The sequence below is a fragment of the Acanthopagrus latus genome, chromosome 23 (genome assembly GCF_904848185.1).
Source record: "Acanthopagrus latus isolate v.2019 chromosome 23, fAcaLat1.1, whole genome shotgun sequence".
NCBI classification, from domain to species: Eukaryota; Metazoa; Chordata; class Actinopteri; order Spariformes; family Sparidae; genus Acanthopagrus; species Acanthopagrus latus.
The window spans coordinates 9,130,077-9,154,267 of NC_051061.1; the positions used below are offsets into that span (position 1 = coordinate 9,130,077).

Here is a 24,191-nt window from a genome sequence, read left to right on the forward strand (position 1 = left end):
ACTAAATGATTTTTTTAAAGTGATAATAAGCTTTTAATCAGCGATGAAAATAACTCACAATGACTCACAGTGTTCACTGAAGTGGTTTTAATGCTGCGTATAATGAATATTAATCGGGTAATAATATAGTAATTAGTATGTCTCGTTTCACTGGCCTGTTATCGTTGGTGTTGACAAGAGGCATTAGGACTCAGTGCATTCATGAGTGTTCAAGAAAGGCATTTCGACCGATGACACACACATTGAATATACAGCAGTTGACTGGTGCTATGCGAGGAATGCAGTGCGGCCTCTCTCACCAGGATGCGATGCCTGAAAATGAGGCAGGAAGCAGACTTACATCCTCTAATACGCCTTCGAGTGAATCTCTTCTGTTCTCCTCTCTTTTGTCTCCTCTTATTCTTTCTTAAACAAACCACTTCTTTCATTCCTCCTGACAAGAGTCACCTCTGCCTCGCCAATGACAGCTAGTCAATAATCCACCGGTGGCGGCGGTGGTGACGGGGGGGGGGAAGAAGAGAGAATGCTAAAGGTGTACCAGAAATAGCAACGCTGTTTTCTTCCACTCTTCCTTTTTTTTTTTTTTTTTTTTTTTGAAAAACCACTGAGTCACTTTGAAGTGCTGCAGATAAAGAGCTGACACAGGCCGGCACATTTCTGATGACGTATCTGTGTCACACTCTCAGAGCGAGACGACAGAAGAATACAAACAACGTCACTGACTCGCTGTCACAAGAAACGAAAGAAAAAAAAAAAAAAAACGCTGGGTGAAAAGTGACACATGAGAGAAATAAAGTGAGATGGAGACGAACAGGAGGAAACTGACGTCAAGTTGTGAGATATCAGCCAAATGGGACAAGATACAGAATAAAGTAAAGAAAAAAAAAAAATCAGAGGAAGAAGCACAGTACTGATGAAAAATGGAAATAGGTCAAGGACGCAACGAGAGCAACAGTAAAACAGCAACAGTAAAAGAGCACGTTACATGAAAAGGTGTGTGAGCTGTGACATTTATAGGCGTTGGGAGCAAATACAACTAAACAGTTGAACCAGTTTGGCAGACTGACTGACTGACGGCCTCTGGCTGTTTGGGCCCTCACAGTGATGGGAGACATAGCTGCAAATCTGCCTGCAGATCAGTTGAACGCCCTGTAAATCCGCAGGAAAGATTTTCCTATACACTGCCAATCATTGAGTCGATAAATCAAAAGATGACGCAGCCAGTCGATGAGTCAGAGAGGCGCCAGCGGGTGATTCACCCATGTGATCAGCGGTGACAAGAGAGGGTTGCTAGGAAAAGGTGCCAGGACTGACTTCCCATCAAAATAACAGGTCAAGCCCAGCTGGATATCATACCAGGGTCACCTTGACAAATATGCCCCACAGTGTCACACTTACACATGTCGAAACATCACGGCTCCTTGTCAAAAACAACCAGCCACTTAAACTTACAAACATCGAAGCGCAGTCTTGAACTGCGGTCATTGGCTTGGCAGCATTCTCGTCTATCACAAACCCAGTGTCGCCTCCACCTGCAGATATGTCAGGCCATCAACCTGTAATGTGAGCGTCATAGGACACATTTTGTAGAAATGTCATTATGGTAATGACCCGAACAAACTGCCTACATTTTACTGGTGGACGCGAGGCAAATGTGATCAGCCATCACAGTGATGCTGAAACATTTAAAAGAGGTAAATGTTTTGGTTTATCCCTGTTAGCTTGAGAACACATCTGGATGACGGCACGGAGTGAATAATTAATGTATGCATACTGACTGATGAACAGTCCACAGTGAGCAGCATGCTCTGACGGGGTAATGACATGTAATTACACACATCTGCAAAGATCACAGCTGGCCGCATCATGTGACTGTAATCTGCCCATCACAATCAGGTGAGCGGCGGTGGTCTGAAGTGAATTCAACCTCGGAGGAGGTTACTCAAACATATTTTTTCACCTGGAGGCTTCGTCTTTGATTGTGTTGCTGTCGCTGTGAAGACTTGCTTCGCTGTCTGTTATTGTGAAGCATTGAGTAAATTATACCGTTATTATCTTCTTCATGCTGTCAGGGTGGGTGAACATTTAGGTAAACACGTAGCTTGTGGTTATTTCAAAAAGTAAAATGTTCATCAAGACATTTTAATCAGAAGAGGAAGAGGAGGGACTTCCGTTTTTTTTAATTTCGCAACCAAACTAAATAAACGATCCGTCTTTGTTGTCATGACTGAACAAACTGAACAAACAAACTGACCTTAAAGGACGACACAGTTTATACTTTTTTTTACTACTTACGTGTTATGGCCCTGCCACCTTTTGCGCTTCAAACAGTGCTCTGGGGGCCTTATTTTCCTCTGAGAACAACTTGTTTCTTCAGCTATGGGAAAAATGTGTATTTCTGTGTTTGTATCATTACCTCATTAGTACTGTAAATACGAAAATTCTCTAAAAACTACATAGCGCCCCTTTAAACAAACGGTCTGTTCCTGGTTTCTGTTTGTCAGATCACATAAATCCCATCCTGATCACTCCGTCTTGATTCTGCCTTTCTCTAAAGTGATTATGTGATTTCTTTTGGAGCTTTTCAAAACACGTTTATTCACACTCTCCTGTTTTGACAGGAGCCTCAAAGAAACATGACGGAACAGGCTGCACAGACTTGGGTTTTCAGCAAAGGGAAGCCTGCACGCTCATGATTTAGAGGGGCTGGTCTCAGCGATCGCCTCGTCTCTCCAGTCAAAGTCAAACACACACACACAGCTGGAGAGCTCTGGTATGGGAAATTATGAGATACAAAGTCAAAATTATGAGTTGGAAAGGTCAATTATGAGCAACAAGGGAACATGATGGAACAGGTGCAGCACTCTGGGCTGATGGTTGTCAGTGTGTGGAGCTGACACGCTAATGATTTAGAGGGTTTGGTCCCAATGATCGCCTCATTTCCCCAGTCAAACTCATCTCCTTGTCTTACACACACACAGCTGGAGAGCCCTGCAGGTCACGTGACAGAGGTGTGCATGTTTCTGTGTGTGGGTGGGTGTTTTGGCTGTCAGGGTCACACCTGTCGGGCGGTGCCGTTAGTGAGATGTCAGTCAGTCAGTCAGTCAGTCAGTCTCACCTCTCTCCAGCCGCTGAGATCCTTCATTCGGGACCGGGGGTGACAATGGCTCAGAGTTAATGCGCCATGGCGGCTCAGAGGACTTACGAGGCTGACCGGAGAAGGGAGTTACATGAAGTAATGTGCAACAAGTCTGGAGCTGAACTTCTCAGCTGTTTGAAGCAGACAGGAGGAATTAAAAGCAGCTCCCTTGAGTGAGGAGCAACGTCCCCTCTCCTCTTCTGAAGCTGCTTGCTGTTGAGTACCTGGCGCCATGGCTCTGTCCCAGATACAGTGCCTTGACGATAACCACGTGAACCCGCGGACGAACGAGTCCAAGCCGGACTTCTTATACTGTGAGGACCAGCGGCTCGCGCTGGAGGCTTTCCTCCAGGATGGCCGCGAGGCGTTCTTCAAGTTCCTGGAGGCTCGCGGCATGCGGGGCTTCCTCTCGGACCCGGAGCTGGAGACTTTCTCCGCCACGATGGAGCCCTACGACCCGGGCTCGGAGCTCTTCCCGGAGGACGCGGAGGAGGACGAGCCCCCGCTGTCGCTGCACTACTGGCCCGAGCTGTCGGACGTGTCGGTCCCGGAGATGGACCTGGGCTGGCCGGACAGCGAGGGCTACCGCGGGGTGACGCGCGCCACCATCTACACGCAGCCGCCGCTGGATGGTCAGGCGCACATCAAGGAGGTGGTCAGGAAGATGATCGCGCAGGCGCAAAAGGTGTGTAGGACCACCACCGCTGGATGACAGTGGCTACATGCTACACTTAGCTAGGTGTGAAAGTAAAAGTAAAGTTTAAAAAAAGTAGTTTAAAAGTCAAAATTATGAGTCTAATGTCAAAAATAATGCGATGAAAGTCAGAACTTTGATTCAAATACTTAAAATTATGTCTAAAAGTCAAAATTATGAGTCTGACAGTTATCTCCATTTAAATAGCCTATGTTTCCTATATAAATATGTCTCTGTTCTCTAACTCAGAACTCTTTCAGGCTTCATCATTAGTCTGATGGCCTAAATTTGAGGATTCAGGAGCCCCCTATATTCTCCTTCCTGCTGAGCCCATTTAAAAAGTCCACTGTAAGACAGACAAAGTCTCACCATGAGCAGCCTTGGCTCTCATCTCAGTCAGTATGGGGTCAGAGTACAGACTGCTGACCACAGACAATCGAGACTAAAGTGCAAATTGATTAAGCAGCTTTATCAGTGAAGACAAGAGCTCTACACAGCACTGTGCCGGCTGTAAACGTGGACGCATGTGTGCAATGTTAGATATTTGCATGTGTATGCGCAGCATGTGTTTGAGCAGCAGCTCTCGGCGCTGCGTGTCAGACAAGCTTGTGACAGAAAGAAAAAAAAGATAACTATGTGTAATTTAACTGGAGAGCTGGAAGAAAAAGAACTAACTCTCCTGATCTCCCCCTGAGTATTTTTGTTTTGCACTTGGACTCTTGTGTGATCTATGGAAGCCCAGACAGAAAGAAAAACAGTTATGAAAGCTAAAAAGCCTTGATGAAAAAATAAAATAAAATCTATGGTAGAAATGATTATTATGAGATAAAACATCAACATTATGAGCTAGTCAAAATTATCAGATAAAAATGTTATAGATTTCAGATAAAATTCATTATTGTGAGATCAAAAGTCATTGTGGGACATAAAGTCAAAACTAGAGATAAAAAGACAAAGATTACGAGACACTTATTTGTTTTTGGCCATTATACAGCTTTGTTGATAGGACAGGGCGCCCTGAGATACATATTTTTTGTGTTAATTGTTGTTTTATCTCCTAATTTTGACTTTTCTGTCCTATCATTATGACTTTTTGTCTGATGATATTGTATTTTTTACGTCACAATTGAATTTTTTATCCTATAATTGGTCTTGTTTATCTCATAGTTATGATTTATTATGTGGATATTTTTTTTAGATCAGTCTTAATTCTCATCTCATTGTTTTTCTTTAAAGTGGCTGAATTGGGCTTCCATATAAACCAGTAGAACAACCTGAATGATATTTGTTTTGGCAGAAAAGTCGCTGTGTAATGTTTGCAGGTAGCGCCTTCAACTGTCACTGTGTGTAATTTGCATGTGTGAACAACGCCTTTGACCCTTCGTGACCGAGCATTCTTCCCTTGGGTGATCTTGCGCGTTTGTCTCCAGGTTATAGGAGTGGTGATGGACGTCTTCACCGATGTGGATATCTTTAGAGATTTGCTGGACGCTGGTTTCAGGAGGAAGGTTTCTGTCTACATCCTGCTGGAACACATGATGCTACCTCATTTCCTGTCCATGTGTCGGAGGGCCAACATGCACGCCGGACACCTCAAGGTGAGCCAGTGTCACCCTACTTGGTCATTCTGTGTACATGCTTTCACACTCTGGTGAGCCTAAAGTCACACCACTCTGGGCTTGAGTTATATATTGCTGTTTACATGCAACAATTGTTCATGATAACAAGAATAATAAGCTTACAGAAAGTGAAAGTTCAGGATCAGTTGTGTAAGGACAGCATGTAATAGTTACTTCATAGAGAGTAAATGTTTTACTAATGGAGAGTAAATCTTCGACCTTTAGCTAGCGAGGGGGGAATTTCCAGATGTTCAGAGATGCAGAACTCATCTCCTCACAATGAGATTTCAAATAATCCCTGAGTTCCTGTTGTAGAACAAAATAAATGCAAAACACAGTTGGAAAGGAAAACAAATAACTGTTACACATATAAATGTGAAAGCACATGCCATCTTTCATGCACCCAAGCACCTAAACTGTCCAGCTGGCAGTACACCGAGGAGGAATCTTTTATCTTGTTTTATCCACCATCAGCGTTTTATGTGGTTTGGGTTACCATGGAAGGTGCAAAGATGTTCTGAGACATGTTGGAACAGGTGAAAGCTAGTTACACGGAACACGCATTGTACTCCTGAGACAGAAATTTTTCAATTTAGCTGCCAAGCCACGAAACCCTGATTGTTTTGAGTGAACTCAGCCAATAAAAATAACTCAGGTGAACAGTAAGTAATACCCTTTTAATGGTTAGCAGTACAGTATCGGCCATGCCTGCGTTACTGCTGCTGTGTTGTACATTTAGAGATAATTTAGAAAAATATACATACAAACAGAGGGAGTGTTGGATAGTTTCCACAAATGCCTCAACTAATTATGTTTGAAGCGATGTTCACTGTTGAGGTATTAAATGCTTCGGATCAGCATTTCACTTGGCAGAAGTGAGACATTTGCTGTGTCTCAATTCAGGGTCTGCATCCTGCGGAGTCCGCGTTTGAAGGCCAATTACGCCACAACGACGCACAAAGGCTGTCCCAATTTAAAGGCTCGTCCAAATGCAGCCCACAAATGCAGCCTTCTTCTCCCTCTTTTTGGAGGATGCACCACTACTATCCTTCATGGCCTCACATATCCCAAGATTCTTTTGCGTGCCCGAAAAAGAAGAGAGAAAGTGCGAAAATGGCGACATTGTGTGGCGTAGATCATCACTTTGGGCGGCCTGGGCGGCAGATATTGTTACATAAGGGTAAGACATCTGGTGACGCTAGACCGTCCCATTTAATGCAACAGTTAACAAGGTCCCTCCAAAGGACTCGCCTTCGAAGACCGCAAAGGCCGGGTCCTTCAAAGGATGCAGACCCTGAACTGAGACACAGCAATAACTGATGATGCAGGCAGTGTATGGACGGGACCTTAAGAGATAATAATAGAAACTAGGGCTGCACAACATATGACATAAAAGTCATATTGCAACTACCTTGACAGTTATTATGACTGCGATACGATTCATGACTAGTGGGAATGATCATTTATGCATCACAGTTTTTAATATGCACTGGAACAAACATTTTCTCACATCGCGTGAAAGGGATTTCGGGCCAGGGGCATCGTTGCAGCACTACGATTCGTCATTATCAGTTCGACTGATGGGTCACACACACCTTTACCAAAAAGTTGCAGCTTTTGGCAGTCACGCATGGCAGATCAGTGAGGAGACTGCCTGCTATTTTTAAAAAGATATCCAGATTTTTGTTGTTTTCAGTTACATTCTTAGGGAAGTCGTTGTTGTGTTTTTCAGCAAACTCCAGGTACATGGCGCAAACCACAAATACAAGTTGTCTAGATTAAATAAGTAAAATATTTGATTGCAGAACAACTCTGCGCTAAGAAAACACAGCCCTGTGTGCCATTGCTTTCCTTAAAGCCTTTGAAAGAAGTGTTTTCGATGTAATGTCAGTGTGGGTTCATTATAACAGGAAGCTCTGAGCAGGACTTTAGTCAACCAACCGCAGCACATGTGTACCACTCATGTTGTGGGATTACATTACATTACTTTTAACCAAATTTGACTGTTTTCGCATCACACATTGATGATTCCGCCCAAGAAAGCTGCATAGACATCTCTAATGGTCCCGTCCACGTTCAGTATAAGTCTCTAGCTAAAAATCTGGCTCCCAGAAAATTTGACTACAGCTGTACAAGTGACAGTTATGACCAGAAACCATAATGAGCAGCTGACGCAAAAATCTGTGACGAGTCGGCTGAATGAGATGATGGCAGAAAGTCTAGACAACAAGTATGACAGCTTGAGGACAGCTGGAGCTTCTACTGTAAACTGTAAGTGACGAAAGGGAAGGGAGGGAGGACTGGGTAGACGGGATGGGAGGAGGAGCGAAGGGTGCCAGATTGTTTTCACTCTTCAGTTGTCTGAGGGTGTTTCAGAGACCCTTCACCCCGTCAGATGTGGAGTAGTCTCATTTTGGTTGGGATGTTGGGATGTTTTTTTGGTGGCACGCTCAACATCCACAGTTTAGAGCTGACTGCTCACAGAGAAATCATTTTGATGATTTTATCTAATCAGTCAGCCGAAGGAATGTACTGTGGCACAGAGAAAGTGAAGGGTGGAACCAATAAAAGGAGGGGAAACAGGACTTTCTGCTATGAGACAAGCCACGCCAGGAATAATCTCCTGCATCATGACAACTGGTTATGCAGTTTTTTTTTGCTGCTGCCACAGTTCAGGACCCGGCCCCTCTGACAGATGTAGCTCATGAAGTTGTGTCTTTTTAACTCTCCAAATGAGGCGGTCTGAAACTCACAAGGAGAGTATCATTTTAATTATACACATATAATGCTGTTCAGGTATTTTCAAGAGTCATTAAATACAGATAAGTGGAGCGGTCCCAAAGAAAAAAGGAAAGAACGGAAGGACAAAAAAAGAGAGGCGTGTCATGGGAGCACTGATAAAGACTTCATACAGAAAGTGTTTAGCTCAAAGTACCTTCAAGGTGTCATCTCTTATCTGAAATGTTGTTAGAGTGTTTTATGACTACAGCATCATATACTGTACTGCCCATTTATTATCATGAATGCTGGTTATATCTAAACGCTGCCACTCATTGACTATAATGCTGCACAGCTACACAGTCACACCTGTCAGAGTGTTTCGATGTGGACGAATTGCCAAAAGAAAATCATTCACGCTCAAACATATAATGTGTAGGAATTCTTCATTAAAAGTCAAAATATGACAAGACCTTTGCTATGTAATATTTTGCTGAGTTGTGTAATTACTTGATTATTTTAAATGTTGTTTACTACCAGGGAAGTGAATTTCAGCCTCACGTTGCTGAAGTTTGACCGTGGGATTATTTGTTTTGTTATTATTTGTGTTGCTCGTGTGAGTGTTTAATCGCCCCCAAAAACTTGATTACTGTGCATCAGCTTAGCGCAACGGCAAGCACAGAGGGTGTGTGTTTCTGTGTGTTTGAATTCAGGTCAATGACTAAACTCAGCACTCACCAGAGAGTCAGGTTCTCTCTATTTTTTTTCCCCTCAGTGTGTTTCTACTCCTGCTTTTTGCGGTTAACATTACAGTACATAAACATCCGACAAGGCATGTCATCCTTGTGGATCATTGCTGCAGTCAAGCTGATAAATGGGAGCGGACTTTTTAGTCCCAAAAGTTAAAAAGTAATCTTAGAGCTTTCTTCCTGTCGGTAAAGAATACATCCGACCACTGGGTGTTTATTGCTCCAGAAGACCTGGCTCTGCACCCAGCCCTCTCATTCTGAGACAACAGGTTCCAAGCAGAGCAGCTGTCCTTTTTGGGCTTCAGTATCTTGCCCAAGGACAGTTCGACATGCAGACCAGGGGAATTGAACCAATGACCTTCAGATAACATGACACAACTGCCACACATACTGTGTGATCAAAGGTGCAGTATGTAATAATTGACGGACAGGGGCTAGCTAGTTATCATGCTAACTTCAGTAGACACTCCTCAACACAATACATAGACATCTTTGACATAACATAACAACTCATATTTCTTCACATTCGGTCAATAATTTAAAATAAAACTTCCATATTGCACCTTTAACTGTATTACCATGAGACTGTGTTGCCATCAAGGCTTTTGGAAACCTTTCTTAAAAGCACTCTTGACTGGCTGAATCAAACAACAAGAAAACAAAGAAGACAGGTTTTTGCATTCAAATGCAGGACACATTTAAAGTGGAAAGACAGCCGACCTGTGGGACACCAGACTTTAATCTGATGAAGAAGTGTTTTTTTTTCATTTACTTGCAGACAGACATGAGGCAATAGACAAGGAAGGCAAGTTCCAACAAAATTGGTCAAGATAATGATAATGATAATGATGACAATGATGTGATCTAAGGCGTACTCAGATCAAGTAAAGACAAGACAGAGATTAAATCAGAATCCGCTGATGCCGGTTGTGCAAGATTTAATCAAAGTACTTACACTGGATGTTATGTGTGTAAGTGCTCAGCTTAGAAAAAATTGAGCAATTAGCTTAAAGGCGGTAAACGGAACATCACTGCTCCTAGTATGTTTGTATGGCTACAGGGTTTGTATTAAGAAGTAATCTAATCTAACTAAGCACTTGAGGTTTTTGTTCAGACTTGTTTTTAGACATCTATTCACAGATTCACGGATTTACAAAGTAAACTCTGAAGGTGGAGAAGGTATAATGACTACACTGTTTGTTACAGCACCTCCGTGTCCGCTGCACAGAAGGTTCGGTGTTCCACACCCGGTCCTCCACCATGGTTAAAGGGCGAATGGGGCACAGATTCATGTTTATCGACGGAGACAAAGCTGCTTCTGGGACTTACAGGTCAGTGCACTTCATGCGTGTGTTTGTCAGCGAGAGTGTGAGAAAGAGATAAAGACTGGGAAAGAATCCGACAATCTGCATGTGCACCACCTCTCTTTGTTTCTAACCATGTGGCATGGAGAGATATGAATAAAAAATGCACTTTACTAGACAAACAGGTTGTGAATGTATCTCATGTACAAGAGACATAAACATGTGAACAGTTCAGTTCCTGATGCATCTACTTTGGCTCTTCACTTCGGACGAGCTGTGTCCCCTTTCTGTACATTTTGCTGTTTACTTTACTCACATTTTCATTCAAGTTGTTTTTGTTTTACAATGCCTGGCTGTTCTCTCAGTAGGCTGACTTTGTGTTCACTGTGTGTTCTATAGTTTCACTTGGATGTCATCGCGGCTGGACAAAAATCTCATCACCGTGGTTACAGGCCAAGCAGTGGACGCCTTCGATAAGCTCTTTCGCACCCTCTATGGGACCTCCAGCTCGGTTGATCTCCGGCAGGTCGCCAAGGAGCCTGAACCGGAACCGGAGCCCCTCCCTCAACCCGCCTCAGTGGCCCCTCCTTCTGCTGCTGTCGCCAGGAAGCTATACAACCCCAAATATGCCTTGGCTTTAGGCAACCCCAGCCCGACCCCGTCTGCTGGTGACAACAGCCCCAAAAAGACCCCAAGTCCAGAGAACTCTAGGAGCCCAGATGTCCCTGATAACAAGAAGGGGAGGCGAAGGAGGAGGAGGGCTAGTAAAGAAGCAGTGCAGGAGCCTCCTCCAATCCATCCTGGACTCATTGATCTAGAGAAGGCATCCTTGATATCCTATCTGCCCACCTGGCCAGAGCCTGACCCATCCAAGGACGTGATCGGGTTCATTAACATTCGGGATGCCAACAGACCAACTCAGGTCCATCTACAGAGATCTGAGATGTTTGGAACCAGCCAAGCGATCAAGTTCAGCAGTCCATTCAGCAAGCCCGAGGAAACCCTGCCAGAGGTTGCCAGACCCCGACAGCTTACTGCCAAGCCAGGGGAGATAAATAAAGTCCAGCTACCACAGGACAAAACCAAGGCTCAGCCAACACACCTCAGAGCACAAACTGGCTTCATCAAAAGTAAAGCAGAGGCATCCGAGCAGAACGCTCCTGCATCCAGACCAAAGTGGGACACTGCTAAGACTCTCAACAATGAGGGTAAACTGCATTCAAACACACCCCCTGATCAAGATGCAGGTCAGAACACCACACCTCACCTCAATGCACACACTCCTCCCAAATTCAGCGGCAAAGCATCACCTCCTATCACAGGAACGCCTTCACAAACCACAAACGATCCGGAGCCCGACTCCCTCCCCGGATCGAACGCAAAGACGAATCAGACTCATGCTGTTGTGTACAGGAGAGATACCACTCTAAGCTCACACCTGCGTGACTCGAACACAGTAGAACACACACAGACAAAGGCACATACAGATTCACCCACGGCTGCTGCTGCTCACGCGCAGCCACAAAATTCAGCTGAAATAACCCCTAACGTCCAGTCTCCCACTGTGTCCCCCTCCTCTACCTCTGCCTACCTCTCTCAGTCTGTCACTTCCGCCTCCCTTTCTGTAAATAGCCCCGTCTCCATCACCACAAGCACGACTACCAGTGCAGGTGCCCCCTCGTCCTCCATCAGCCCTCCTCCTACCTCTACACCGCTCACCTCTCCCCTCCCTTCTTCCTCTCCAGCTCCCCCCGTCCCTAAACCTCGTACCATCCAGCTGCTTATCAAAGAGAGCGGCAGTGGCGAGAAGCTGCCAGAATTGAGTGTCATCAGGGCACTTGAGACCAGCACAGGGCCGCAAGCGGTCCGTGATGAGCCCGCTGTAGAAAAGAAAAAAGGGCCTGACACTGTTCCAGAACTGCAGAATGACAGTGGAAGCGGAGCAGGCGCACAAAAGGATGCAGAGAATGCAGGACATATTAGAGACGCTCCACAGCACAAACAGGGTGGGACTGCACAAGATGATACAAAGAATAACAAAGCAGTCAGACGGCTCGATGACAGAGCAGGAATGCAGTCGCTCGCTGGGACCAACCGAGAGACTCAGTCAGATGTTTTGATTAGTGGTGTGCCAAAGGCAGAGTGTGTGAATATTCGAGAAATAATTCCAAAAGATGTTGTGCCCGAGACTTTGACATCACTGACAGACTGCAAAGTAACCCCACAGAAAGACTGTGAAGAGGCTGGGGCTGGGGCCAAGGGCACAGAGAGAGCCGTGACAGACTGCAAGTTTGCCGAAGTGCCAAATGAAACCAGTAAGAATGTGACACAGCGCAAAACATTGTGTACAAGTGCACCTGAACTTCAGACAATATCATATGGTGGACTGACTCCAGAGGCGAAAGGGGTTTTAGACATTTTGGACTCTTTAAAAGCACAAAAACACACTCCTCGTCCTGCCGCACACAACCAACACGTATCCAAAGGCAGTGCTGGTGATAGCGCACAGACATCTCCTGCAGACGCACACGTCGAGCAAGGTAGTTTGACAAATACTGTAAAGCATAACCTACAAAGCCCCTCTCAGGAACTCATTACCAAATCACGGGGAAGCACACGCACACCTGAAAAATCCCTGCGCTTATATCTCTCTGACGTTCACCCGCCGGACTTGCCTTCACAGACGCCCGAGCGAGAAGCGTCGCTGCTCGCAGCTGTCGCACGCACGCCGACTCTAGACGGAACTCTTCCAAGCTCGCCCTCTCCGGACTCACGAACGCACACACCCGATCCACGCTCGTTCACTCCGGACATTCGAACGCCCACGCCCGACGGGTACGTCACACCAAGACCGGACTCTGCTCTCTCCGCGGCCTCCGACGAGTATTACGAATGTAGCAGCTCTCCTCTCCACGAGACCGTTGGTGACCGAGCGGCTCACCGCAACCACAGCGCGGCAGAGGATCGCGTCAGCTCCACGCACACAAATTCTCCTAATGCCACGACCGTTGCCACTGGTCCTGCATGCATAAATCATTCTGCTACATTAGAATCTACAGACAGAGATAGCTCTAACAGTGGATCACAGAGTTTGTCTGGGCCTGCGAGCGTCTCCTCTGTGTCTTCGTTACACGAGGAGAGAGTGACAGTGAGGAAGGAGGGAAAGACAAATGAAGAAAACGCAAGAGAGGTGGATCCAAAGGGAAGCGTGACAGAGAGGAGGACAGAAGGAGATTGCCAGGAGACACAGAGGAGAGGCAGAGATGAAGCCAAGAGACCAGCAGACCATTTCAAACAGGGAAAAGACTTGACAGAGACAGTGGGAAAAAACGAGGAGGCCCAACCCCAAGTCCTCAAGCGAAAGAACGCGCCCAACCAAGTGACCCTAAGACAGCCAAGCACTGAGGGAGCAGAGCGAAAGCGATTGTCCGCAGGTGACCTCACAGGGAAGAGGCTCTCCGCAGATGGGGAGGGACCGGACAAAGAGACGGCAGTGGACAGGGCGGTGACTAGACCCAGCTGCGCAGCGAGGAAAAGCTCACCAAAGTCGAGCGGAGAAACCGAGGGACAGAAGGTATGAACCGCGAGGCAGCAGCCCTCCTCCGCACGCTTGTCAGTTTCTACGTCTCTGCCTCCATTCCTCGCCTCCTCCCCTCGCCTCCTCCCCCCGTGTCTCTGTCCCTCCCACATGAGATGCGAGCGGAGGAGGCAAGGGACAGACACGAGGACAGAGGAGTCGAAGCAACGCGCTCTTAACAAAATCAGACGATCCATTCATACGACACATCACATATCGCAAATTAAAACAGCAGAAAATATGAGCGCGTAACATCTGTGGAGTCCTTTTATCTTGTTGGAGGGGGAAATTGCACTATGAAATGAAGTTTTGATAAATGGTTTTAACGCGCCTGAACAGCCGAAAAAGCTTCTCCGTCCAGTGTTTAACCACACTCCAACATAGCAAACGATGTAACCAAAAGAAAGTAGTTTGAAAAGTGTTGGGTTTTAAGCTTTCAGGTGCAATATGTAAGAAATCCAGTTGAAAATATTTAAAAATTAACTACATTTCTGAATAGAGTGTTACTGATAGTTACTGTGCTATGACATCTATGGCTGCGGTGTGGATGTGGTGTTCTTCCTGACCCTTTGTATCGTCTGTTGTCTGTTGCCAAAAGCTATTGTCTGATATGTCAATCCATTCATTTTCACATTATACCAAAAAAGTACATCTGTCAAAATAAATATACCAACAGTAAACCTTAGACCATTACACTACCACAGATCATAGACTACCTTAAGCTAAATTAGCCACATAGAGTAGCATCATCTTCTCATCTAACTCTCTGGAGGATTCTGAATGTTTTTTTTCTTAAGCTATCTAAAGTGTGCTTTAATGGCACTTCCTTCCAATTATTGTTTGACAAAATTAACTATAAAAGTTTATTTATTGTTAATTGTGAAATTGAACTGTCCTTTGGCTGCTGTAACACACAAATTTCCCCGTTTGCGGGACTAATAAAGAAATAATAAAGAAATAAAGAAATTCTTATTCTGATTCTAATTTTGATTTTGATTTCGATTGAATTGAAGAAAGTTTCATGTTTTAATGGATTTGAACTGAATTTTATCCTTAGTTTTTGATTAAGCAAAAAAAAAAAAAAATACCAGTAGTAGATTGGTAATAAAAAGGAATAAATGAATAACCTGGTGCAAAATGTCAGCTGCAAAAGTTCTCCAGTCTCACTGAGGTGGAACAGTCATTAGCTCAGATCTGTGCTGGTGCTCATTCAGATCCAAAGCCATCAAATATTTAACCAAGTTAGTGTGTTTGTGTTGAATATGCCTTTGTAAATGTAACTTAAAGCACTGTCTGTCTGTCTGTCTGTCTTCATTCTTGTGTGTGTGCGTGTCTCCTTCTGTTGAGTGTGTGCCAGCGGAGCGTCACTAAGTTGAAACACACGACACTTCATTATTGAACAGGGGGACTGGATGTGAATTAAAGTGGCACACTTTTAATGAAGCGCCGCGTGCGTTCACCCCGGCTGCAACATTAATGAATCGGTAAATGATTGATAGTTTCACTTCTATCGGCGCGGTTTAATGCGCTCGCCGGTGACCTGAGTCTACAGTTTTCATCTTAAGTATGGTCGGTTGGAGCCGACGAGGTGTTGTTGGCCTGTTTTAACTCACTTCTGCCATGTAATATTAACAGGAGTGACAATAAAACGGATCCATCCAATTCACATCCAGGAACCTCTCTTTTCCATTTGCAACAAAGCTTTTAATGCCGCTTGGCTCTGCGTCTGTGAGTGTACAAATGTTTCGCTGCATTGTAGATAAGTTGCCCGCACACTTAGAGAATGGAATGTGAGAAACTGGCGTCTGCTGTTTTAAATAAACAATGTGTAGTGAAATGTATCAATACTTCTTTATACAATGTCCATTCTCGTCTCATTCCCTAGCGTTTGCATACTCCTCCCAGACCTTCACGAGGACAGCAGCCAGGTAGTGCAGGGACCTCCCCTTCCCGACCATCCAGACCCCCTCGACCCCTCTCAGGCAACCCAGGGCTGGGGCCTCGTCCCTGGGTAGGCCGTCAGCCGAACCAGGCAGACAGCAAGGCGCTCAGCAATAGTAACCCACTCTTGGATGACACCTCTCCTGGCAGAGCGCCGTCCAGGCTGCCCCCTCCGGCGGCAGCGGTTGCTGCCGGGCCGGCACCTTGGCGAAAGAAGGCCGAGGTCTCCCACGGCCAGCAGAGCCTCCTCACTCGGCAGTCTCTGGCGGCGCAGGGCAGGCCGAGAGCTGGACAGTCGCCGAATCGACAGTCTTACCCAAGACCGCAGGCCTCGTTTCTCCACTCACACTCCAACGCACTGCTTAATCCTCACTCCTCCCAGAACCAAACGGTCTCGCCACAGGAGGAGCTTTCCCAGGAAGAGGGGAAGGCGTCGTTTGGCTTCACTTTTAGCCGGTTGTACAGCCTTAAGGGCCTGAAGGACAAGATGAGCAAGCTGCCAGCTCAGAGAAGCAGCACCAGCTCTGCGGTTCAGTCACGTAAGAGCACAAGCTAGTCTGGCAAGTTGAAATACAGTCAGTTCAGAACCAAGACTTGGTTCTGAAGCATCTGTTCAACACCTTGCTGACAGTTTTAGTGGATATCTGAATGGAGGAGGTGGTTTAAGTAGATTTCCACATGACAGCCTTTCAACCTGAGAGCATGTAATGTTGCTCTTAACTGGAGCACACAGAGTGTGACTGGATAAGTGTTTTCCCTTTTCTCTTGGCTTCTCATCTCCAGACAGGAGTCTTCCTCATATCGCAGAATGCCAAGGCCTTTTCATGTTCAGAAACGCTGCTGCCCGCTTTTTTCCCATTCAGGAGGTCATGACATCGGATGCTGTCAATGGTCTGGACACCTGGAGTTGAACACTAGCTGCTGCTTTTAAATTATTACATGGTGTAGTACTTTGGTTTCGAATGGTTTTATTAAGATTAAATGAAAGTTTTTTCATTTCTCTAGGGTTTATTTGTGTTTTGGTTTTTTTTGGTGTTGAGGAAAAGTAATCAAAGAAATCAAGTTACATAATTTAGTATTGTGATACTTACATTGCATTACTAGCTACATTTATAACAGGTAATAAGTAACTGTACTGGAATACCCTCCCAACCTTGTGGCTAACGCACAATTAGATTATTCGTATGGCCGGTGAAAATGGACACCTAGAGGATATAAAGAATATATGAACCCAGAGGTTGAGTGGTACCTATTGCTAAATTCCTAAAGCTGCCACTTCCCTTTAAATGTATGTTTGTAAACCACTGGAAATAACTTCAGTTTTTTTCTTCCAAAATTTGTTTTCACTTTTTTTCTCTTTTATATGTGGGGCAACTTGTTTACTTCCAATAATATGACATGTCCGGTTGCTGCCATGTGAATGCGAGTTCAGGAGAATTCATCTGTATCAGTGACTGGGATTCATTTCCTTGAAAATTGACATTTAAAACTGGTACTATTGCTACATGCTTGTGTCAATCTGAGGGCTTTTTATATCCATAAAAGTAGTTTATTTAGAGTTGTACTGTATTTTGTACAGTTCTGCGAGCAGACAGATAAGTGGCTGACCCCATGACAGGTGAACTGTAAGAAATGTGTATGTATCATATTGTGTTGTGGGAGCGTTTGTCTCACATTTGTATTATAACAAGCCGAGTGTTTCCACAGAAAGTGCCTTTAATACAAATTTGACTGCTTAAACTGTTGAAGCAGAATCTCCTCTTTTTATTTTTTGACGTGTCAGACCTTCATTTTTGTTTAGTGTTCCTCCACTGTGTGCTGTACATTACAAGACTATAAAGCCTCGAGGTTATCGATTCTTTGTTTACACCTGAATCCCATTTACATTCAAAATGCTTTTTTTTTTTGCCTCCAGGACAAAGTCACAGCGTCTGTTCCCAAGTTATCTGCGGAGACGTGCGCAATAAACTCCACTCAGGACAGGGTTGTTTTCTCTGAAGGCAGGCAGGCTACAGATGTCCTGCAGATTATTACCACGGTTCGCAAGATGCCGCCCTTGAGTTCCTCTGAAGGAAAGTGGAAATAAACTCATCGATGGCATCAATGAAACAGTAATTCATGTGTTAGGACTGCGCTGAGGAAAGCTCCCGTCTGTCTCGTTGTAGCAACAGAGAAAGACTTTGTGCACTTGCTGAATGTTTGTCTGCGTCTTAAATTCTCAGCCAGCTTTATTGCGTGAGTGCGGTGGATCTGCACGTCCCTGTTGTGGCTCCGTGAGTGCCTGTGCTCACTTTGTTCAGGGTTATAAGGGAACTACTCAGATTTTCTCCCAGTGCAAACTACGGATCGGATTTATAAAATATAGATCATGAAACAGGGATGGCTGCCCTTCGGAGCCCCGGAAAATCAGCTCCGCATCTGCGACGTCGACGCAGAGGTAGACGTACCAAACATCCGACTCATCTCAGCGCACGCCTTGTAGCTTCAGTCCTGTCGAAAACTGTCAGAGATAAGCGAGCAGAGGTGCGGTTGGGATCCCACGATGCCTTGCAAACCTGACTTGTAAGCCATGTCAAACACAGTTGCGAGCTGTGAACAGCCTTTCCGGTAGAAAACAGTTCAATAAAGATGATCCCGAAGGGCGTTTTTATCAGATGTTGCCCAACATTCAGGCAGCGAAAAAGGCGAGGTGTTGCGAGCGGGATGAAAATCCTCGGCTGAGGTGTGATGATTTGTAGTTTATATTCACAGCAGGAGACGTTGTAGCTGTAATGTGTGAAGTGATCTCTGTGTGCTGTTACACCGGCAGGGAGTCATACGTCTGACGCCTGGTCCACTCACCTGAATTTTCATTGCAGGTGAATAGAGGAAGAGACACAGGAAGAAATATGTTTATTGCAGGGCAGGGTGAACACCTCGGCAGTTTAATGACAAACTGCAGCTTTCTGGAGTTGAAAAGTTATTGTAAATTAACAAACGTGTGTTGTTCATAGCACAATTTACTCCCAACTCCTCGGGAAAGAGAGGGACTTCTCACTTGTTTAAATTATACAAAAAGTGAAAACTGGCTTCGTGCTGGACTGTGTCTCGGCCGAGAGCGATGACTTCCTGGATCGGCGTTGTGTTTGCAAGCAATTGTTCAGAGCTATGGAATAATTTGGCACATGAAAAGACTCAGTGAAATGTCATGTTTGAGTTTTCCGGTCTTTAAGCTAAGCTAAGCTAACCGTCTGTCACTTTGAGTTTGTCGCTGCAGAAATGAGACTGGTTGTAATCATCCTACTTGACCCCCTGGGCAAGAAAGAGGACAAGAGATTTACATAAAATGTTGAAAGAGTCCTTTAAATGCCAGTACGCAGCGTTCATCAGCGATGAAAGGTGAGAAAAATGACAATATGCAAACTGTACGAACAAAGAAGTAACACGTCGAACAGCCCCTGTGAGACACACAAGTGGAATGGTGGCGGGAGGGAAAAAAACCTACAGACGCGAGATGAAATACGCTTCACGGATAGATATCTGGGTCACACATCCAGATTGGGAGTGAGTCAGACGCACACTCATATCACACGAGGAGGACGGGATGCAGAGCAGGGATTGAGATGCAGAGAGCAGAGGGATGAGACACAGGATCCCTCGCTCTTATCTGAAGCGACTGAGACACAAACGGCGGAGATTCTGCGAACAAAGGGAGAGGCGGGGGAACGACGGAGAGCCGCTGATGTACACGGAGATACGAGAAAATCTGCTGAATAGACTTACGACTCCATCCTCCGCAGTGCGGGTGGCCAAATTTACCTTTCAACTTTTCAAATTGAGCATCGGTTTGTTGGTGCATATCACAGACCTTACCTACCCTGTCTGTGGCCTTCAGTTCAATCGGCTGTTTAAAAGTTAATCACAAATATAAAGTTTAAAAAGGACCCTTACTTCCTAAATCATCTGGGAATTATTGTTTTTTAGCAAACACCTGCTTGGGACTATTTTCAGCTGTGGATTAATACACATTCGGTGCTGTAGTGAGTCCTTACAGCAGCAGCAGAGCCGTGTGTGTGTGACTCAAAATAAACTACAATGAGGGAACGTGTCACGATTCATTAGCCGTTCTGGTCTTGTCGTTGGACTGCTGGCACCTGGAGAAATATGGAATATCGCCAGCCTTTTTAATGCTCTGTGCGGTTTATAAAAACTGACATGCCCACGAACAACCAAACACTGGGCGCCTTGAAATCCGACTTCAAACATGGCCGACTTACTTTTGAAAAAGTTGCAGAAAAGAAGGAAAAACTGTGAAGAAAGACGCACGCGGCATCTGTCATTTTAGCCCGTTGTCAAGAGGGTGGAGTCTGGGCGGTGTTTAGGTTGGACGGACATGTAGCAGCACAAAGAGGAGAAAGAAAACAAAAAATGGAAGCCATCTGTGGTGCGAATGTGTGCCAGAATCAGGTAACCGGCTCTGTGAGACATACTGTACGGTCAGCGAGCCGTGCAGCCCGGAAGTCAGCAGCGACACACTGCAGGGCTTCATTACCTCACCGCTCAACTAGACACCATGCAAATCGCTCCACCAGTGAAACACACACGCACACACACACACGGGAGTGACGACGGTTTTGTTTGTGTGGATGATTGGACAGTATGATAGCAGCGGCGTGGTCCAAGAATAGCACACCATACACATTCAAACGCTCGCATTCAAATAGAAACCATCCCCTCTCCCACAGGCCATTTATATGGAGATGAGAGACTTGGTTACCAGGCAGACACACACACACACACACACACACACACACACGCACGCGCGCATGTACTCGCGCAAAAGTAGCATGTAGGGCTCGTCGTAACATCCTCCGTTCAGCTGAGCCCTCTGAGCTCATCATCAACGATAATGCCAGACTTCCACTCAGCCTCAGGGGTCGCAATACAGATGAGGATGACACAATGGCACACACACACACACACACACACACAGCGGTGACTCAGTCCACTTTTGGGTCTCTTGCTTTGTAGACAGCCCTTTGGGTCCTTCAACTGCCAAGCAGCTCACACACACACACACACACACACACACACACACACACACACACACAACATCGGCTGCCCTTCCACACACACAGATATGAGTGTGTGTGTGCAGATGAAGGTGGAGGTGGACTAGGGGTTTAGTCAAGACATCCTCTGATGTCAACAGTCTCCGTCAGATGAAGTGAGTCACTCTTTAATTAGCGTGTTCTCATGCTCCCTTGGTCCCCTGGGTAATGAAGTGTCCCACCGGCCCGCTCGGACTTGATTTAAAGCCGCACACACACTCACACACATGTGTCCGGTCACACTTCTTTACGTGACGCGGGGTGACGATGGGAGCTGAAAGCATTAGGGTTTCAAGTTCACGTCTTGCTGGTGTCCTCCCAACAGACGGACCGTTTTTGTGACAGAAAACTTGAAACAGAGAACAGTGAACACAGCGTTTTTTGAGTATTAAGTAAGATATTACTGTCCAGAGCAGGGACACTGCATGACTACACACATGTCAGTGGAGGGCCGGCAGACTGAAGTGTCACATCGTGTCTTCTTATTAGTCATGTTTTAACGGTCAAAACAGTTCATATCAAGCTCAATTGCTTTTCTGGCCATTGTCCACCTTGTCTGAACAGACTCTGCTGTTGACCTGGCCAGGAATAAGACAGACGTGTGCTGCTACGGTGTGATTCCTCACTGGCTTCCCACTGGTGACTAATGCCAGGCTAGAAACTAGAAGCTCCACAATGAGGATGCGAGGTCTATTAAAAAATTCAGCATTTCCAACTTGGACAGAAATGACGTGAATGTGTGTCATTCTCACCATCCGGCTACAGTGAACGCAAATTCCCTTCTATCCGTGTCTTTGAATTGACACTTGGCTCTCTGTAGGAACACGCCACACGAGTCTCCGCAAAAACGGCTCGCTTTATACAGCACGATGGGCAGCGTAAATGGAGGAACTGCAGCCGGTGGAAATGTGCAAACGTGTCGCTTGATGCCAAATACACAATCCTGAATATCACGTCGTAAACCAGCGCGAACAGTTTCTGAGAAATCCATGTACAGATGGCTCTCGGTGAGCAGCAGTCGGAGTGAAACGTTAACAAAACTGCTTTGTGTTTTGAGTAAAGTCGAGAAGACTCCAGGGCGTCTGTGGAGTTACAGCCAGCCGGCGGTTTGTTGCGATCCGGTGGGAGGGAGGGGAGGAGGGTGGGTGGTGGCATTGGCAGAGACGACCCTGACGCGGCATTGGAAAAAAAAAAAAAAACGTGACTCTTGGAGGAAAAACTGCAGGGCTCACCCCGTCACACCGCTGTTACTGCTGCACAACAGCTTGATCAGCTGGCTTTGGGTGCAGTTTGGGTGAAAGCGGCCTGGATTCAGATGCCGGCTGCACACTTGAAAAACAACCCTCTCACGGTTGCAGTTACTCTGGAGGCCCTATAGTTTATAACACCAGCTGACAGGGGGTCAAAAACACTCGGAGGGAAATGCATAGGTGGCACAGGATCAGACTCGCTGTTTGGGTAAAAAAAAATTTTTTAAAAAGTATAGGGACCTCACCCAGGTGAATTATGTGTCTGGATCTGCAGGGAGGGAGGGCGGGAGAGGCCGATCACATATTTCACAGAGCAGTCAGGTGCACGGGCTTGTTCAGAGCTATCTACAGTAAAGGTCAGAGCGCCGCGCCGGCTCTGGTTGTTCGGCTTTAAATGTCACATCTAATGCATAATCATTTGTTGCATTGTTGTTTTTTTGCGGCGGGAGGGAAATTCCATTAAAGTCTGGATGTAGAAATACTGGAATTAAAGCCCAGCATCTGTCCTCTTTCCTTCACAGGAAAAATAAAAAGATGCACGGAGGATGCTGCCGACTTTATTTGCTTTACAGTACCGGAGTTTACATTCTTGGCTGGGGAGGAGTTCATCGCGAGCTTTGCGCGGTCACTGAGTGCAGAGGGAGTACACCTGGACGAGTAGGAAACAGGGGCCACAGGATCACGACACGTTACGATGGAACAATGAGGCTGAGCATTAGCAGCCGTGGTGGCGATGTTTGAAGAAATGCTGTCAAAGTGCCCTCTTGGGTAGGTGAAGCGTTACAAAGTGCCCTTCCAGCTGTCAAAACTTGGTGAAGTGCCCTCGAAACACGACTTGCTGCATGCTGGTGGCTGATTTCTTTTTGCGCCCCTCAAATGTCCCGAGTCCACCCCTGCTGCAGATGACCTGTAGTTCAAATGAAAGCTGTGATCGATCTGTTTTTTGTTTTTTTTTTGGTTCAACAGGCTAAATCATGCAAAGGAAGTCTGAACTAACCTCACCTCAGCAGAAGTAAATGTTACCCCGTACCGTAATAACCGTACAGCCCTTCAGTCTAGCTTGTTAGCGCGCTAATTGGTACGGCGAGCTGAGGCGGACGGGATTTTTGCTCCCCAGCACATTAGTTTTTCTATTAAACTCCTCGACTTATTCCATAAAATCAGCGTTGTTTGTTTTATCAAATTGCCTTTTACTCTTCATCCGGAAAAATAACATCCGCTGTTTGCCAAGCGGAGAGCGTCTAATGGTGTGCTTGAAAGAAATCGCTTGCTGGAGCGCTTCAGTTGGTTTTTGATGAGAAAAAAGGAAAAAATAGTTCCATTGTGAAAGTTAAAGGAACCAGGCGTCTGATCACGCTTGATTGACGCGTGGAGGTGGAGGAGTCCAAAGTAAAGGGAAAGTTATACAAAAAATTAAAAAAGATAATCATTTGGTGCAACAAAGTGCGTAACTGAAATGCGATTTATTACATCTTAAAAGTTGCGAGTTGAAAGCCGGCCTTTGTCTTTTTTTTACAGCAGAGCCATGGGGTGACTGACTCGTCAGCTCCTGGCGAAATAATCCCACGCCGGCACTTTTATGTGAAGTTGACCGTTTTTTTAAAGGGTGGCAGGTGAGCCAGACACCCAGAGACTAGCTCAGGGCTAACTGGCACGTCTTGAAAAGCAATTGAGATCAGAGGTGTAGTGCCATTGTAGTGCTTTCCATCCGCACAATAGCAAGTTGAGTTGTGCCTTTGTGCACCGTGCTTAGGGTGGCAGGCTTGCCAGTGTTGTGCCGGTCACACACAGTTCAGCTCAAATGCTGACGTAAGCCTATTCCTTATATTAACTGATTACCCACGAATCACTGGGTAAAACGTTCTAACGGCGAAAAAAACAAACATGGCACATCGTGGAGTCGTTTTCTCATGACGAAGAGACAAATTAACATCCTATAACATGAAAATTAGCTTTATTATTCCGAGATTAAAAAAAAAAAAATTGACAAAATAATAATGATTGGAATGGCGCTTTTCAAGACACCCAAGTGCCTGACAGGGTTCTAGGTTCTGCCATTCAGCGCCTACGGCCCCTCTGACCACCACCTCAAGCATACAGCAGTCAGACA

The 24,191-nt window shown here is 45.7% G+C and overlaps 1 protein-coding gene and 1 long non-coding RNA gene across 3 annotated transcripts; one reads left to right on the forward strand and one right to left on the reverse strand.

Annotated features, from left to right (window-relative positions):
• Positions 1-993: 993 nt before the first annotated feature.
• On the reverse strand, positions 994-3,251 carry LOC119014122. The gene is made up of 2 exons (XR_005072885.1): positions 3,119-3,251; positions 994-1,556 (listed from the first exon to the last, which is right to left on the reverse strand). It is a non-coding gene; the product is annotated as an uncharacterized LOC119014122 (long non-coding RNA).
• Positions 2,754-17,486, forward strand: LOC119014120 (protein FAM83G-like). Of its 2 annotated transcripts, none has more exons than XM_037089043.1 (5): positions 2,754-3,824; positions 5,264-5,431; positions 10,126-10,250; positions 10,623-13,797; positions 15,686-17,486. In XM_037089043.1, the coding sequence occupies exons 1-5, from the start codon at positions 3,372-3,374 to the stop codon at positions 16,295-16,297; spliced, it is 4,533 nt and encodes a 1,510-aa protein (XP_036944938.1). In that variant the 5' UTR covers positions 2,754-3,371; the 3' UTR covers positions 16,298-17,486. The 2 variants fall into 2 exon arrangements, with proteins under 2 accessions (XP_036944938.1, XP_036944939.1); XM_037089044.1 differs by having other exon boundaries at positions 10,623-11,431; positions 15,686-15,865.
• Positions 17,487-24,191: the final 6,705 nt, after the last annotated feature.

Coding starts and splice junctions, on each gene's coding strand:
- LOC119014120 (XM_037089043.1), top strand. CDS start 3,372: ATGGCTCTGTCCCAGATACAGTGCCTTGACGATAACCACGTGAACCCG. Junction 3,825..5,263: donor TGATCGCGCAGGCGCAAAAG/GTGTGTAGGACC, acceptor GTTTGTCTCCAG/GTTATAGGAGTGGTGATGGA. Junction 10,251..10,622: donor GCTGCTTCTGGGACTTACAG/GTCAGTGCACTT, acceptor TGTGTTCTATAG/TTTCACTTGGATGTCATCGC.